Source organism: Heliangelus exortis, chromosome 10 (assembly GCF_036169615.1).
Source record: "Heliangelus exortis chromosome 10, bHelExo1.hap1, whole genome shotgun sequence".
NCBI classification, from domain to species: domain Eukaryota; kingdom Metazoa; phylum Chordata; class Aves; order Apodiformes; family Trochilidae; genus Heliangelus; species Heliangelus exortis.
In genome coordinates, this window is record NC_092431.1 from 17,182,781 (window position 1) to 17,199,561 (window position 16,781).

Here is a 16,781-nt window from a genome sequence, read left to right on the forward strand (position 1 = left end):
TTCTATCTCTGTCAACTTCTTTTAGTTAAGAAAGTGGATGGACAAGAGAGAGCAGGCTGCTGCTGTTTTCATGTATGTGCAGGGTACACTAAACTCTCTCATTAAAATTTGAAGTAAAAATAACAAAAAATAACCAGGTGAGTTGTCTAACAATTGCTTAGTATGCACAAGTATCAGTATATACTTTTTTCTTTCCTGTGAAGTGTTTTTAAAGTTTTCAAGTCTTTAAGGAAACCTTCTGAACATCTGGAATGACACTTTGATTCCAGAATTCTGGCCTGGAAATAAGTTCCTATGTTTGTAGTTGAAATTATGGACAGCTTGGAGTTGAACTGGCTGATCTATTGGATTTTATTGTAAGGGTGATTGTTTGCTTTGGTGGGTGGGGTTTGGTTGTGTTTTCTTTTTTTTTTTTTTTTTTTTATCAGGTTTTCGTTTTTAGGGGTATAGCTGTTTTCTGTTTAAACCATATCTCTATATTTAGTGATTGTTTAGGAAATGCAGTCATTCTTTGCAACTTGAAACTTTATTTTTTTGTATCAATGTAAAAGTACTACTAAATAACTGGCAACTGCTTCACAGCTTTGTAATGAACCCATTTCTAACACCACAAATTTAAGTGTGTTTGAAAGTAGGAGCACTGATTGTTTAGCTCTCTTTTCCCAATGAGTATAAAACCCTGAATTACTTTAATTCATAGATGGTTTTGAACACAACCTCCGTTTTGAAAGCAGAGTTCTTTAAGAAGATTCAAGTTTTAATTTAGGTTTTTAAGATTATGAATACCTGTGTGTTGAATCAGTGGTAAAAATAGTTTTATTATGACTCCCTGACAGCTATTTGTTTTAAGGCATGTTAGAGCTTGTCATTTGCAATAAATTTTCACAATGAATTTTATGCCTGCTGTTTATAGCCAGCATGTAGTACTGGAGACTCCAGTTTCTACACTGTATCAAGGCACATAAAATATGTGGAAATAGTTTTTAGATGCAAATAAAGAAATATTTAGGGCCTGTTGATAATATAAGCAACAGTTTCTGGCTAACTCAATTTATGTAAAACAACCTTATAATGCCTCTATTTGGTTTTGCTTCTATTTCAAGTATAGAACACAACACTTATGTTTCAGAATCTGGAAGACTGATGGTTATCTGCAGATGGACTTTTTGGTTCTTCATGCTCTTGGCTTCAAATAGTGATTTTCCAGCCACAGGATGGGGCTGAATTTTGTTTTTTAATTTTTAAAACCAATTTTGTCAAGTGTAGAGACAAAAGATTTTATTTACAGAGGGAAGGTGGATAGGCCTAAGTACATATAAAAGTTTGCATTAATGTATTTACTTACTACTTAAAAAAAGAGATTCAGGTAAATAGGTTAGAAACTCCACTGCTATTCTTTGGTAGCTGTCTTTGAGATTTTTATTTTCACCACCCTTAAAGTCACTAAATTGCTTGTCAACTCTACCAAAAACTAGTAAAACATTTATTTTCTCAAATACTTCAATGAAATTTTTTTTTTCTCTAGCAGAAAATAAAATTACATTCTTTTGACATTTTTCTATAAGCTCTCTTTTGTCCTGCAGAGGTACTTACACATCCTTGCATCAAGGAAGCTCAAGCAACTTGGCACAGACTTGTCCCAGAGGAGTGGTTGGTGTTCCCATCATTCTCCTTGGCCTTCCAAGGGATAATTTCAGGAGTAATTTCATCAGAACTTGTTTAAATGGGAGATATGTAACCTGTTGTGACTCAGAGTAACTACAGCAAGGAAATTTTATCTCTTTCACAATAGTGGTGTTACCACTTCAAAGTTTAAGAAGTTAGCTCTGAAAAATTAAGAATTTTGCTTAAAAATCAGACACATCTTTTGGAGAGAAACAAAAAAAAAAAGTTCTCTGGAGACGTTGTGTTTAGGGTGCTTGGGGTATGGCTTTGGGGTGTGAATGTTTGGTTTTGTTTGTGGTTTCTTTGGTTTTGGTTTTTTTGCTGCTGTTCTCCTGAAGAAAACCTGAGATTTAGACAATTATGCCAGATATTGCAAGATGTGTAATAAAATGGGAAAAATTGTATGAATTCTTATCAGTGGAAAGAAACATCCTTCATTCTCCAATGTTAAATATCCAAAGGTAATGTATTTTATATTTAAGCATTACCTGTAGTGATAATATTTTCATGTTCTGCCTTCCTTATTTCCCTAGTACTGCTGAAACTGGTGAAAGCTGTAATTACACTGTCATACTTAATTTTAAAATACAGTTAACATTTAATTTTTATTTTAACCTATTTATGAAGTAAAAAGGCAATATACTGGGAACTGAGCCACAGATTAATAACACATTTTTAAAATTACAGCCAAAGAACTGAGGGGGACAATTTTTTTTTAAAAAACCCCAACATATTATTTGAGATGTGTTGCTACAGCACGTGAGTCTTGCACCAAAATATAACTTGGAACAACTCAATGAATTCATGGCTGAACTGTATATAGTTAACTTTTTAGGTAGGAAGGGTAATTTGAGATTTTTTTCAAGCTGTGTGTGGAATGTAGAAAATGTTTAATTTTCATTTTTTAATCATGCTCACGAGTAATAAAAGGAGTGAATATGAGGTGTGAATTAGGAGAGGGTCTATTTGTACATTATCATTATTACTACTAATGCAATTTGAAACTGGAAATTACAATCAGTTATGTCTTCACATTTGTTAAAGCTAATAGTCTATTAAAAATATTGTCTGTTCTGCAGGATTTGCTCAGTGAGGGAAGCCAACAATATTTTCCAGAGTGAGTATAGATGAGCAGTATCATATTGTCAGCATGAAGCTGATATCTGGTAGTGATGCATGATGGATTAATCACAGGGGGTAGGGCATTTTTTGGAAAAAGATTTGAGAATCTTTCAGTGACCCAACATCTTATGAAGGTGGTTGCAGTTAACTCCCAGATTACAGCCTGTCTGGGATAATTGAAGCATCTCATCAGACACCCAGAAAGCACATTCTTCTTATCATACTGCTTGGCTCTCAGGCTTTGCAAGACTTAATAGACACAGGGTGGGAATATTAATATTGCAGAGGAGTATATAATGTCAAAGAAGATTTCAGATTGTTGAATCCTGCTTGCCAACATGTAAAAAGGGCATTTTTAATTCTGCAAATTATGTGCTTTTGTATGTCATGTGGTTATTTGTTAATGCAGCATAATTAGAAAGCTGCATTTTGCTGTATTTGGGAATGGACATATTGCTGTAGAAATACATTGTTCTTGCCTTCATTTTAAGCTTATTAGGTTTTCTATTTGTGAATTAAATTTGTCTGCCAAATTCTGATGCTTTTTTTTCATATTCATAAATATACATACAGTGTCTATGAAAGCTGTGTTTCATCTGCAGAGTGATGAACCTTATCAGTGGTCAGACTGAAACAGCAAATGTAGGTGGTAATGTTCACAGTGTACTCCAAAGCATGACCTGGACACTTGCAGACATCACTGAGCTCATATGGAGCTGAAGAGCTCATTTGCCAGTACCCTCTCCCTCTCCCTCTCCCTCTCCCTCTCCCTCTCCCTCTCCCTCTCCCTCTCCCTCTCCCTCTCCCTCTCCCTCTCCCTCTCCCTCTCCCTCTCCCTCTCCCTCTCCCTCTCCCTCTCCCTCTCCCTCTCCCTCTCCCTCTCCCTCTCCCTCTCCCTCTCCCTCTCCCTCTCCCTCTCCCTCTCCCTCTCCCTGCTGTGAACAGTACCATGTTCACAGTGTACTCCAAAGCATGACCTGAGCACTTGCAGACATCACTGAGCTCATATGGAGCTGAACAGCTCATTTGCCAGTACCTGTGAGGTTGTAAAAACTCAGGATCATGGGGAGGGGGTTCAAAATAACTTGGTAAACTTCACCTGCTGCTACCAGTCCCTCAGACAAACTCCTGTATTGCAAAGATGTTCTTTAATAGTGAGCCAGAACTGAAACCAATTCTCGTAATTTGCATTTTGGTGACAGAGCACTGGAAGAGGATTCCCAGAGAGGTTGTGGAGCCTCCATCTCTGGAGGCATTCAGAGCCTGTCTGGACAAATTCCTGTGTGATCTACTGCAGGGGGTCCTGCTCTGGCAGGGGGTTTGGACTTAGATATCTTCAGTGGTCCTTTCCAACCCCTACCATTCTGTGATTCTGTCAAAGTATTCTGTTATGGGGTTTTTTTTGTTTTTTTTCCTTTGTTCCTTCTGTGTGTCTATTATTTTGTCCATTTAAGTGATGTTTTCTTAGCCTCTGAAAAATTTCTGTCTTTGACTTGTTTTTATCATTGGAATACTTAAAATTGCAGTCAGAAAAGAACTGATTTGAAAAGCATGGTAAGTAGATTGGTGTACCTAGCATCCCTACTCCCTGTGGCTTTCAATTTAATTATTTCAAGTTTGCAAAAATAAGCCTTTAAAAAAAATAAACTGTGACATTCACACAGGCACATGCCCTGACCCTTGGCTGACTGTGGAGTTTTCATAAAGTCTTTTAAGAAAATTTTTTACTTTCTCTAGTGTTTGGGTTTTGTTTTTTTTTTCACAATGGTATAGCTTTACTTTCCTACTTACTGTTTTAACACAGAGGAATTGCTTGGAATGTCTCTACTAATTTTAACCCTCAGTTACTTAGAGCCTAGGTATAGCTAACAATAGATTCCAACAACTCCCCTCCCTACAGCAACAAATCTATTGTAGAGCCCTTTCATAATGATGCTTCCTCCCACCCACAGGGGTGCAGCAAGATCAGCAGGAATGCAAAAACAGCTCAAACATGCCACTCTGTATGGCAGTTGGAAAAGTTTCACAATGCTTTCAATTTTTGAAAGCTTTTTCCTTTTTTTTTTTTTTTTTTTTAAAAAAAAAAAAAAAAAAAAGTGAGGTGTGGAGTCTGAAACAATGTTTGCAAATTCCAGTTATAATTTAAGTTACAAATTCAGTGCAGATAGAAGCAACAGAAAAGATGTACTGATATAATTTCAAATACTGGGTATTTCCCTCTCTGCTGAAGGAAGTTTTCAGCTTTTACACTTTCTAACTGCAAAAATATTCTCTCTCTCTATATATATATTTATATATATATATATATATATATAGATACATACACACTCTTCTCTCTGCCATGTATACTTCAGATAGCTCATGCATCTCGAGCTATGAACTGGAATGATGGTTGCCATTTTACTATCATAAAACTTCCTTTACCTTAAAGGGAGCTGGGCAGGGTTATGTAGGAATGAATATGCAGTTAGCAGACACCTACTTGGTGTCTTTTGGTATGATTTGTGCTTATTTCAGTGCCAGGCATGGACTCCACAAAACAGGGATGTCTACACAGCTGTGATTTGAAACTCTTGACAGGCAGTTGTGGAATTACCAGTGCAGTTGTACTTCCCATTGGCAACAGCAAAGCTTGGCCAGTCATTTGGTGAAGTGAATTTAAAGGGTTTCTCCTAATTCTAGGTTTTGGGCACTCTTCTGCTTCAGCAGTGTGTTACTAGGATATTTAAGTTAGATTTCTGAATAATTTTATTTCCTCCTCAAATCAGTGTATTAAAACAGTTGCCTGATTTTGGGTGTGCTGTGGTGGGTTCTGCTGCCTGTGGGCTTAGTCAGCATTTTAAGGCAGATGTAATAATTTCAGGCCTCATTGCTGTTTGGTGTTTGCTATTTGTATTGCTCCAGGAAGCTTTTTATGACTGTCAATATACTGGGTTGTAACACATTACTAATTTTGATCCTATTTGCCATGCATAAGGCTAGAGCACTACAGGTTACCCTTGTATCAATATTCAACCTAGGAAAATAAAATTATTAGCTAGTTCATATAAGGTCATATGTGCACTTAAAAAATAAATTTTTTATCTATTCAGATACTGACAAACACAGCTCATCTCTATCAGATACTTATAATGGTTCCCTTGATTACAGTTTTGTCATCTGTAAATACATTTCTTGTTTAGCTTTTTATGTGACTGATGAGAAGTCTGCAATAATAGTCATTCTGAAGGTCTTTCCAGTTTTGTGTCAGGATGTGCAAGATGTCTTAAAGCAACGTGTACTTTTTTTTTTTCTAGCAACCTTGTGCCCTTTCATTATGTTTTCTTATTTATCTTCTTCCCTGTGACATAGAGGAAAAGTGAATGTGTATCCTCTGATCACTGTACTTGGCTGGAAAAACACTCGGAGTAATTGGAAGTTTTAGCATTTTGGCATTCCAGCTTCCACTCATGTAGGAACTGGAGTAGCTTTGTCTCTAAAGAGACTCTTGTGCCACACCATCTGCTGTCTTAAAATCCAGAAAGCTGGAAATGCTCTGAATCTTGCTCTTGTGTTTGTAGTTCTTGCTGTATTGCAACTGTATTGTGAGACAAGCATTACTAACACAATTTCTTGTCAATTATTTGATGTGGCTTTTTTGCTAACCACTTGCTAATTTGTTTGTATTGTACTTAGGCCTTTCACATAGAAATCCAAAATTAAGCCTTTAAGGCTTGGCAGCTGTAGCAAGCTACATGGAATCTGTGATTCTTCATTCTTTCTCTTTCTCAATCCTGGTCTTGTCTGAAAATGTGCAACATTTCAAGAGGGAATTGTTTCTCTTAATGTACTAACAAGCTTCTTACTGTAGATATATATTTTGGAGGAAATGTTAAGTCTACAGATTTACATGGTTGCACGTTTGATCTGTGGGATGTGTAAATCAGTAAATAGGGATGAAAGGGAAAAAGCTGTTAGAAGTGACTGACTATTTAGGACAGAGACCAGAGAGAAGTCTTCCATGTAACCATAGCTGATGGTTAAATTGCCTCAGACTTTCATCAGCTTCTGAAAGAACCCCCCATTTGCTCAGATCTCTCCTGAATGCTTGCCTCTTGAAGGAACCAGGCTGCATTATCCAGTTTTCAAGTGGGGGCTATCAGTGTTGGTATCTTGCTTCAAAATCTGAGAAATTAAAATAGCTGTCAGCATCATTGCAGTGGATAACTTCCTAATTAGTGAGCTGATTTTTTTTTTAAAACTATTTTTGCCTGTTTTCCAAGCTGACTTTACCTCCTTTCTCATAAAGACTTCTTGTATTTTACTTTCCTTGCTAAAACCTTAATAACTGTCTCACTCTGTAGCACCTGAGAATTGCCTCTGGGTTACTATGAACGCTCGACTTGCTGGATTCTATAAATAAGTTCCCAGTGTAGTCCCTGTATTTCTGCCAAAACTCACAGTACTGTTGTACTTATTCTTGTGTTTGTTTTTTTTTTCTTTTAAAAAATAATTATCTGTTTTTCAGTCAACAGGACAATACATCACTTGGAGAGCAGACCAACATGAATAATATTTTGAAGAAGTCAATGTACAAGTGCTTTATAGTTCAGTCTGATTGCTTTTTCATAGCCTATTAAATCTTCCCTCTTGACTTCTGACATCTTTCAATATAACATCCTGTAGTTTTCTCCTGGTCCTCTGTTTTTATGTTAACCTTTTGTCAAGTTTGGATGTTGATTTGGGCTTTGATAACTGGGCTTAGTTTAATGAGCAGTAAAGAGTGGGAGGGAGGGAATAAATATAGACTTTTGTGATGTAGACTTTCTGAAATGTTACCTGTTAGGTGTCAGTCTTCTGTAGTCTGACAGTATTACTGTGCTAAATTTTCAGTCCTTTACTTACAAAAGATTATGGTCTTACCAGGTAAGTGAAGTGTCTCTTGGTGAAAAAATACAGGGTCAAGCCATCTGCTTAAAAATCAACATGAAACTCTTGGAAAAAAGTTTGAGTCTGATTTTTTCAGGAAAAAAAACCCCAATATAAGCGCAGAGAAAGATGTAGACAAGAAAATTTGTATATATTAGGTATTATAAATATGAACTTTTTTACTAAGCTATTCATTAAGTGTCAAATATGTCAAGCTTTTGGTGGAAGTGGTCCACAATGTGGAAAAGTTTTCATTTTTTGGGTCACTTGGAATAAAGACACCTGAGGAAGGAATGTAAAAATAAGAATTCCCATTAGTCCTTGCAGAATCTCCCTGAAGCAGAGAATAAGATCTGTGCCATTCATGTTGGGGACTTGCAATGAGGAAGTGGATGGTGCATGTTCTAAGGGTTATTTGTTCCCAGTTGTTAGGGATAAAAAATGGATAATGAAAGTTCTAAGGGAACAAAAGATTAATTCTGAGGGTGTGATTGATATCTTCAGTCTTCTGAAAAATGAGTCACTTACTAAACTAGATGAAGAGCCTGCATCTTCTCTGCAGAGCACTTACAAAAAATGATGGCAGTAATTTGTATCATATTGCACTCTGCAATAGGTCCATATCACTTCATGTCATTTGAATTGCATAGCCAGAGACAACTTTCAGAGTTCCAAGTGATGATAAAGGAATCCTTTATAAAGGAAAATTGGAGAGAGATGCCTACTGTGAGATTGCATGTTATTTTGTTCCCATGAAAATATCCTGCTCTTTGAATAGAATTCAACGTGTGATTCAGCCTTATTAGTAAATATGGAAGTTGAAATAAGCTGGAATGGCCTGATTTGCTTAGTAGTGAGTTTGCATCTAAACTTTTGAATACCTACAATATAAAAAAATTTCCCAAGTAGAGAGTTCCTTTTTTTTTGTTTTTTTCCTAAGCTTCCTGTATGGTCTTTACTAACATTTTATCCCATTGTAACTGCTGAAGTTGGATGGCACTGAGCAGTAATTAAGGAATGCCTGTATCCATCTGCCAAGTGACTATGATGCTTTGTTGTCTTTATGTCTACACGTTGTGTTGGCTGGGAGCAGCCAAACAGAAGGACTTCCCAGTCAGGTTCCAAATCCAAGCTTTTTGTCATCTTTGTCTTGCAGGGTTCTGAAGCCTCAGAAGTGGTAATCCTGGAGCGCTGCTGGATCGTGGAGTTCAGGACTAAAACAGATGTTTCAATAGTTCTCAGTAAGTAAGACAGAGCTCAGTAAGTTGGGTGTCATTTTTATTTTTTTCTAATTATTGTTTTTATTCCTGTCAACAAAAACAACAACGAAAAGCCTCCAACTACCCAGACAGTGAAACTTTGCTAAAAACTTACCTAAAAAAAAAAAGGCCTGGAAGTAGAAATACTCTTAAGATAGCAACCATTCCCTGTTGTCATTCATAGCATGTAAACTACTTGGAGCTTTTAATTTCCTTTAATAGTATTGGCTTGGAAAGACAGGTCAGTGTCACTCCCTATTTTAGTGATGGAATAACTGAGGCATGTGCTAAGGTTACTCTTGCAGATCTAGGCAGGGAATAAAGATCTCTGAATCCTGCCTTGCTGAAGGTAAACTGATGGTTCAGCCAGTGATGTGATAAACTTCCTTTCAGCAAAAGCATCCTACTGCTTTGCAAAGGCCACATTATTACTTCTGGTGGATGCTGCAATATTTCTGTTCAGTGATCTTGAGATACCCTGGTGGTATTTAAATATTTGTGTGGTCTGCCTTGCTTCCAGCATAGGAGTGGTGGTTTTTAGTGAAAGGGGAGAAGCAACGTGGCATGTGTGAAAGCCTGAAGTTATTAAGAGAAAGGAAGTGTTATGCTTCAGTAGTCAACCTTAGGTTGTATTAATTTCAAATACCTCGGGCTCTATGTGAGCTTCTGTGAAGACTTAAATGGAGATTATAGTGGTAAATTATAGAAGTTAGTTCCAGCATTGCAAAATGAAAAAAGCCAACACTGATGATAAAATTTTTAATTAAGTTCTTTATTGTTGATGGAAAATTTAACTTCCAAAGAAAGATTAGCTCAGCATCATGAGTAACCATGGCATGATTTCATCACTACTAATTTGAACATGAAATGCATCAGCATATAGAATTCAGGCAGCTTTGTGAATTAAAAGCCTCTGATGTCTGTATTAGAAATATCCTGCGGATATAATTTACGTCTCAAAGCTTCCATTCTCCTTTTGTTACCACATATGGTGGTTTAGCAGTGACACTGCTGTATCTATTAGAGTGGCAGTGGCTCATTGAGATTCTCAACCATTTTCTGCTGCTGAGGTAGCAACTGACAAGTTTTTTTTTTTGCTAATTCCTGTGAAAAGAGAGAAACAACCTTTAACCTTTTTGAACTCTCCTTACTTTGCATATTGTCATATGAGGAAAAATGGTGATTCTTCAGGAAAGGAGAGGCTGTCAGCCTGGACATGGAACATGGGCTTTGTGCTTGTGTTTATTTAAAACTGGTCACTAATTTTTTTTTTTACTGTGATTTGATGCTTAACTCTCATTCATGAAAACAAAGCAAGCCATAGAGTATCAGGCTTCATGTCACTTTACATGCTTAATAAAATAAAACAAGAAAGCTTTCTTAAGAAAAAAATGAAAATCAGTAACAAATGAAAAAGCTTTAGAACAGAATTATTTTCTCCCTACTGTTGGAAATGTGTTGGGTTTATATTTTAATCACCTTTCATTAAACTGCAGTCTTTTGGAAGACAAGGCTCAACTCCAGTAACTTCCTGCCCTTGTTTTGGTGAATGAGTTCATTATTTCTGGTTTCACAGAAACCCAGGTTTCTGTTTAAGAGATTATGATAAAACATACAATTGAGCACTCTTGAAAAATTGAGGGACATAAGTAAGATATTTTAATCAAGAAATGTGTTTACATTTTTAAAGCAACTGAAATACCAAAGTACTTGCAGAGAGAAGAGGCATTTGTTAAGTTGAAAAAACTTGGGCAATTGGTCAGAAAAGTCTCCATCATGTTCACACTTCACTATTTGCTTCCTCAGCTACTGCCTTTAACTGAGTCTCTGATACTGAAATAAGGAAAAAAAAAAAAGGCAGGAAGGCAGACAGGCTGCTTGAGGTATCTTCACCAAAAATGGTGCCTGGAGCAGTGCAGCCACTGGGACCACATTCAGCTTTCTGTCACATCAATGAGTGGTGTCTGTTTCTGCAGACTTTGTGTGTCCAGGCACATAAAATCAAGGGAGGTTTGAACTTGCTTGTACACTGGGGAAGTTGTCCAGTTTGTAGACTGCAAAACCTTGACTTCAAAATGTGTGTGTGGCAGCACTGCTGGCTTGCTGATGGGTGTGAGCTGGGATAATCCCAAGCGTTGCATCCACCTGCTGTTTGGCAAATGCAGAATGTTCTGCTGGAAAATCTGTTCCCACAGGCTCCCAGTTCTGTTCCCAGTGATGTCTCAGTGTTAGCTTACTTTTGCTGCATTGTCCAACTTAGTTGTGTTATCCAGGTGTCTGGGCTAGCATTTAGAGATCACTCCATGCATCAGAATTAGTAATATTTAGTGTTATTTAGTAATATTTAGTAATATTTAGTCATCCTCTCCCCCCAACCACCCCAAGGCAGTATCTGTGACCACTGATTCATTTTCAGCTGGATAGTTCAAACCTGAACTGACAGTGCAGAGATACTAGAAGAAATATTTTGGCAGTGGGCTATTTACTGCAGTTACAGACTAGTATTTAGTAGCAAATATGGAGATTATGTCTGACTTCAGGCATTTTTAGATTTGCTCTTGTTGTAATGCAAGTAGACTACACTATTCAGAGTTCTTTTGCTTTTAAGCCCTCTGCTAGGTTCAAGGAAACAGATGACATCTTGAGAAAAGCTAAGGACAAAGCTGTGTAAAATACTGCTTTAGATAGTGATTTTTATTAGATACATATTTATCTACTCTTAGGACACAAACACCATGAGGTTAATGCAAGTTAAATCAACATCCTATTGCCTGATCTCGGAGACTTTCTCTTTCTTTGATTTATTTTGAGTTTATGTAAGCAATCAAAAGTTTCTATGTTGGTTCCTGTAGCTATGTAGATCGTCTGCAGTTCAAGGAGAAGGAGAGATATGGAACTCCAATTTGCTTTGCATGTAGGGCTATTAAATGGAGTATTTTGGGAAGAAAAACAATTCTCAAACTGTGTGAGGTTTTTTTATGGGTTGATGCCACTGTACTGGAAACATCACTGAGGATGTTTAGCACGGAGACCAAAATTACTGTTCTGCTGTTGCAGCTTCCCAAGTAGACTGGAAATTTTCTTAGTATTTTATGGTTTTAGACCTTATACATCCCCTTGTTCAAAAATTACATTGTTAGCAGGAAAGCTAGAAATGCATACCAGCTAAAGAACTGTTTTCATCCAAGTCAATGGTATATGTGCTGAAAAGGTCAAGATTTTTGTCCAGAACTAGTTCATGGTAACTCATGTCAGCAAGAAAAATGCATAACAAAGGGTGCTTTTGTATTTGTATTTTCTACAGTAGCTCCTTAATGGTAAAGTATCAAGTCCTTTTGTCCACCCATTAAATAATCCTGTGTTTAGGATGTTTCCAGACAAATATAATTCTGCTCATGTGCCTGCCGTTCATTTGAGGTCTTCATTACGTTTGTAGGTCTGTTTTGTTTTCAGAAAGACTCATTTCAGGTAAGTTTTGTCTCCCTGCTGACACTTGGAATTAGGTGTCTGAGCTTGATAGGGTTTACTGTATGTATCTGTGCTAAACCAAAGATCAACATAACAATCTGGGAGAGTATAGCAAAGAGGTTATGATATTCAGTGCATAAATAAAGCTCCTTAATTGCAATGGATGTCATTGCCAGTGTGCATTTTACATGTTGTCTTTTTTCTAGTGTGTGAACTAGATAAAAATCACCTACACTGAAACAGTGGGGGAAATAGACAACTTAGAAACTGTTGGATCTACAGAGTAAACTTTCTACATTTGCAGTGATGAGTATTTTTCAGATATTTTGATGTTTTTCTGTCAGAGTACTCCAAAATCTAAATATAGCAGCCGGTAGTGTCTTGAAGTGATAGTTTAGAATGAATTTCCAGATCTCAAAACTGGCACCCATTAGATCAGAATGCAGTGAATTATGCTCACTCCTACTGCATCTCACTCTCCAGTTCTGGTTCCATTCATACTGTGGGTGATTCACTCTGCCTTTTGTGCTTGGCAGCCTGATTTCCACAGCTAAGAGGCAAGTATAAATAGCATCATTTCCATTGCAAAACACTGATTACCTCCCAAAGCAGATGTTTTTATCTAGCTACTGGTAGGATATTTCAAGGCAAGATCACTCTTCCCATTTCCCTGTAAAAATAAAGAGCTAGAAGAACACCTTTATATATTTGTGTTTGTCTGACAGTCTTTCCTTTGCTAAGGTATCTTGGATATCCAGACTGCTTCTATGAAAATAGTCTGGGCTTTTAAAGACTGAAAGCTACAAGCAAGTGTTTTGCATGCCTGTGAATATTTTTGTTTCTTTTTCAAATTAGCGTGAATGCTGGTTACTTTTTTTTTCCTTGCTGCTCATTGACTACATGACTCTTTTTTCCTTTCCTTTCCGCCTTGCAGTTCCAAAATACTATGAAATAAAAATAAACTTCTGAATCAGTGACAGAGGAGAGTAGACAACTGATGTTACAGATCAGACAAGGAGGAGCAGACAAGTTATTTGCCCTTCTAATTACCAGTCTTGTGGAAGGTTCCTGCCCTCCTGTCTCAGATGCAGAAGCAGATCAGATGAGAGCTTACAGCTGAAATTTCTGTGTCTGAATTCAGCTTTGCCAAAGAATAAGGCTCAGCTTGTTCAGGTTTGGTCACTCAACACAAGTTTGTGTTTCGTGTGTAGACAAGGATGTTATGAACATCTCCAACTCCCTCAGATTTTGAATATTCTTGTCTCCAGAACGGAATACTTTGTTTTCTGAACAAGCCAGGGCTAAAAGGAGGAGTTTAAATCCTTATCAGGACTTGTTTAATTGTCTGTGAAGCCAAAAGATGTGTCCCTAGTTCCCCCTGTCCTTCCCAATCTTTCCTCATGAATTCTATAGTCCAAGTGATCTGTGGAATCCTATCCAGCATTCTTAGCAGCAGCTGCAGCCACACAGATTTCTTTAGATGCACTCTCAGACAAGAAACTTGTCCCACCTCCATGGGGATTTGTGCCAGAAGTTTTAAGAGGCTTCCAGTCTTGAGGTTTCCATCATGTGTTCCCCTCATAACAATAACAGCAGAGTTAATTGGAAGTGGCAGCTGCTCAGTTTATGAAATGCAAACGGGTTTAGAATAACACATGTGGGTAAGTGCCCAAGGTTAGATACTCAAGTTACTAAAGGTTGTTAAAGTTCCCTTTGTATTGAAACAACTTTTTTATGGTATTTGGATTTTTGAACTAATTATGACAGTACTTAAGTCTTCTGCTTCATCTGGTAATGCAAACTAGGGCTTATTTAGGTGAAAATTATTTGCTATCCAATGAAATCCTTAAGTCCTTACTAATACCATAGCATAGGTGGTTTATAGAGTTTTGTGTTTCTAAATCAGTTGGTAACTTCATTTAAAGAAGCATTGATTTTTTTTCTTAGTTTGTTCTTCTCAGTATGTGTCACACTAAATGTCACAATGAATTTGTGACTCTGTGAAGCTATCTGTGCTGCAGAATCTGAAATGCCTGGGAGGTGTTTTTTCTTCCTGTGCTAATTTTAATCAAATGACTGATCCTTGCTACTCACCTGCATTTCTTTGGAGCTTCAGCTTTGCTTTTTTTTCTTCACCTTTTTGCTTTTGTTCCTAGAATATTTGATCAGTAAGTAATTGGACTTCAGGCAGAGCAGCAAAGGGTACATGGGTAGTAATGAGCTCAGAAGCTCACATGCAGAACCTGTTGAGCCTTCATGGAGGAGCTGTGTCATGCTAAACTATCTGCATGTGTTTGTGAGCAGTATTCTGGCAAGGATGGATGGAAGGCTGAGCAGAAAGGAGAGATCTATCAGAAGAAATGATGGACACTTTTTTCATTCTGGTGAATCCCATGATCTGTCAGAACCATTCCTGCTGCCCCTGCTAAATCAAATTCCTGTTCAAGTTAGCAGCTGGGATAGCTACCTGCTAGGCTGCAGGATCTGTTCCAAAAAAAAGGATTTCCCATTCCATCCATGATTCTGCCACTTAATTTAGCAGTATTTTAATTGCTTTTGGAGCTACTCTGTGTATGGTACCTCAATGAGTATGAAAGAACAGGGGGTTGTTTAAAGAGGTGAATGGAGTACCTGGTTCTGTGACCATGAGAAGAAATGCGTGTGGTGGTTTTCGTGGTGTGACATCAATATTTTCATTATTTCTCCTTTTGAATCAGTTCCTAAGCACTGTGTTTATGTTGTTTGAGTGCAGAGTTTCAGAGTGGAGAACCAGATCTTTACCTGGAAGCTGCATCAAAGCCAGAGTGTGAATCCTGGGCCGTGGCACTGGGAGAGGCAAACTCGGAAGGTTTGCGGAATAAAATTCAACACCTCCGGAGGTTGATCATGGAAATCAAAGAGGAGAGATCATCAGATGAAGCACAACACTTTCTCCCTTCATCCCAAGCAGACAGTTTAGGAGAGCCACAGTTTACAAGTAAGCACATTTAACTCACTTTACTGGGTACAACACTGAAAATAGCTTGCAACCTGTAGCAGTAGGTGTAGTGTCAGAAAACAGAGTATTTAATGCTGTGTACATTTTGCTTGACAACATTCAGTTGTTAAATGAAGCAAATTGATTATTGGCTTTAAATATCATTACCTCATGTATTTTGAATTATGTAGATAACCTCCAGGGGAATAATAGTGTGTTTCTTACTTTTTCTCTTTAATCTGTTGTCTTCACAAGACTTAAAAGTCAGTTAGCCAGAAATATTCTTACCTTCTTTTGTGAGCATAGGGACTGCTATTTAAAATATGACTTTGATAGATGTTTAAAGCTACTAAAATGAGTAGATTCTTTATGATATGAAAGCATGCTGGGTATTTGAAAGCACATAACATGAATGTTGAGTCACATTTGGTGCACTGGAGTCTGGGCCACACTCTATTGCTGTGCATTGTATTTCAGTTGCCCAGTTATTTATTCATTCCTGTATCCAGCATATTCAGAAAGGTGTTCCAGGCCCATATGCTGACTCTGCTTGTGGCAGAATTCAACTTGGAAAATGGTGCTAACTCCATTAAAAAAATTAAAAATTAAAAAATTCAAAATGTTTTATTTATTTTTTACTGACCAAGGCGTTTCTAAGCTTTGCAGCTATAGAGTGCACAGACTTGAATGATAGGTGTAGTAGGGAGAACAATGTGAAATTAGAACTATTTGTCAACATTGAGTATTGGTGGAGTAAGCACAGCTTTCAGTTTTGGTGAAGTTTTAAAAATTATTTTTAATTTTTAACAAAAATCTCACCTTCTAGCTCATGCACCAACTTGGTCCTTACAATTTCTTCAGTGCTGTCAAATACTTACTGATGGTCACTAGAAAACATACATAAAGGTCAACAAGAGACAGTTTAATTTCTATGAGGTTCATTGGAACTGTAGTTGTGTTCCACTTACTCTGTGGTTCAGTTCTGTATCCCAGCCCAACTGGAAAATACATTAAAATGCATTAAAAGATTTACTAGAACATTGATTGCACAGTGGGGGGAATTGAAATGTTCTTGTTTCCTTTGGTATATGAGAAAAGGAATTCCTCTGCTATTTTCCTGTATTTTGTTTCCATTTTGAATGTGATGACATAGCTACTTAAAAAGGAGATCTTAGATTTAATATTTTTCCAACAGGTAAATAGTTGCTGGGATCAAAATTTTATAAGTAACCATCCATGAAATGTTGGGGTTTTTTTTCTTAGCTTCCTTTACCAGTAACAGAAAGTTTCTATTTAAAAGAAATAAGTTTTTCTTTAAAAAAGTAGTCTTGTTTGGTTTGGTTTTTTTCTTTTGCAAGTATTTAATGCAAAGCTTTCTTGCA

General features: G+C 37.1%; 1 protein-coding gene across 6 annotated transcripts in view; it reads left to right on the forward strand.

The window, feature by feature from the left end:
- INPP4B (inositol polyphosphate-4-phosphatase type II B) overlaps positions 1-16,781 on the forward strand; it is a 267,108-nt gene that overhangs the window by 88,865 nt on the left and 161,462 nt on the right. For 5 of the 6 annotated variants that reach the window (XM_071753780.1, XM_071753784.1, XM_071753782.1 and 2 more), the window contains 2 exons: positions 8,852-8,936; positions 15,175-15,399. In XM_071753780.1, coding sequence (XP_071609881.1) covers positions 8,852-8,936; positions 15,175-15,399 — 310 coding nt within the window. Of the gene's footprint in view, positions 1-8,851; positions 8,937-15,169; positions 15,400-16,781 lie in introns of all 6 variants that reach the window. The other variant, XM_071753783.1, reaches the window with a different exon arrangement.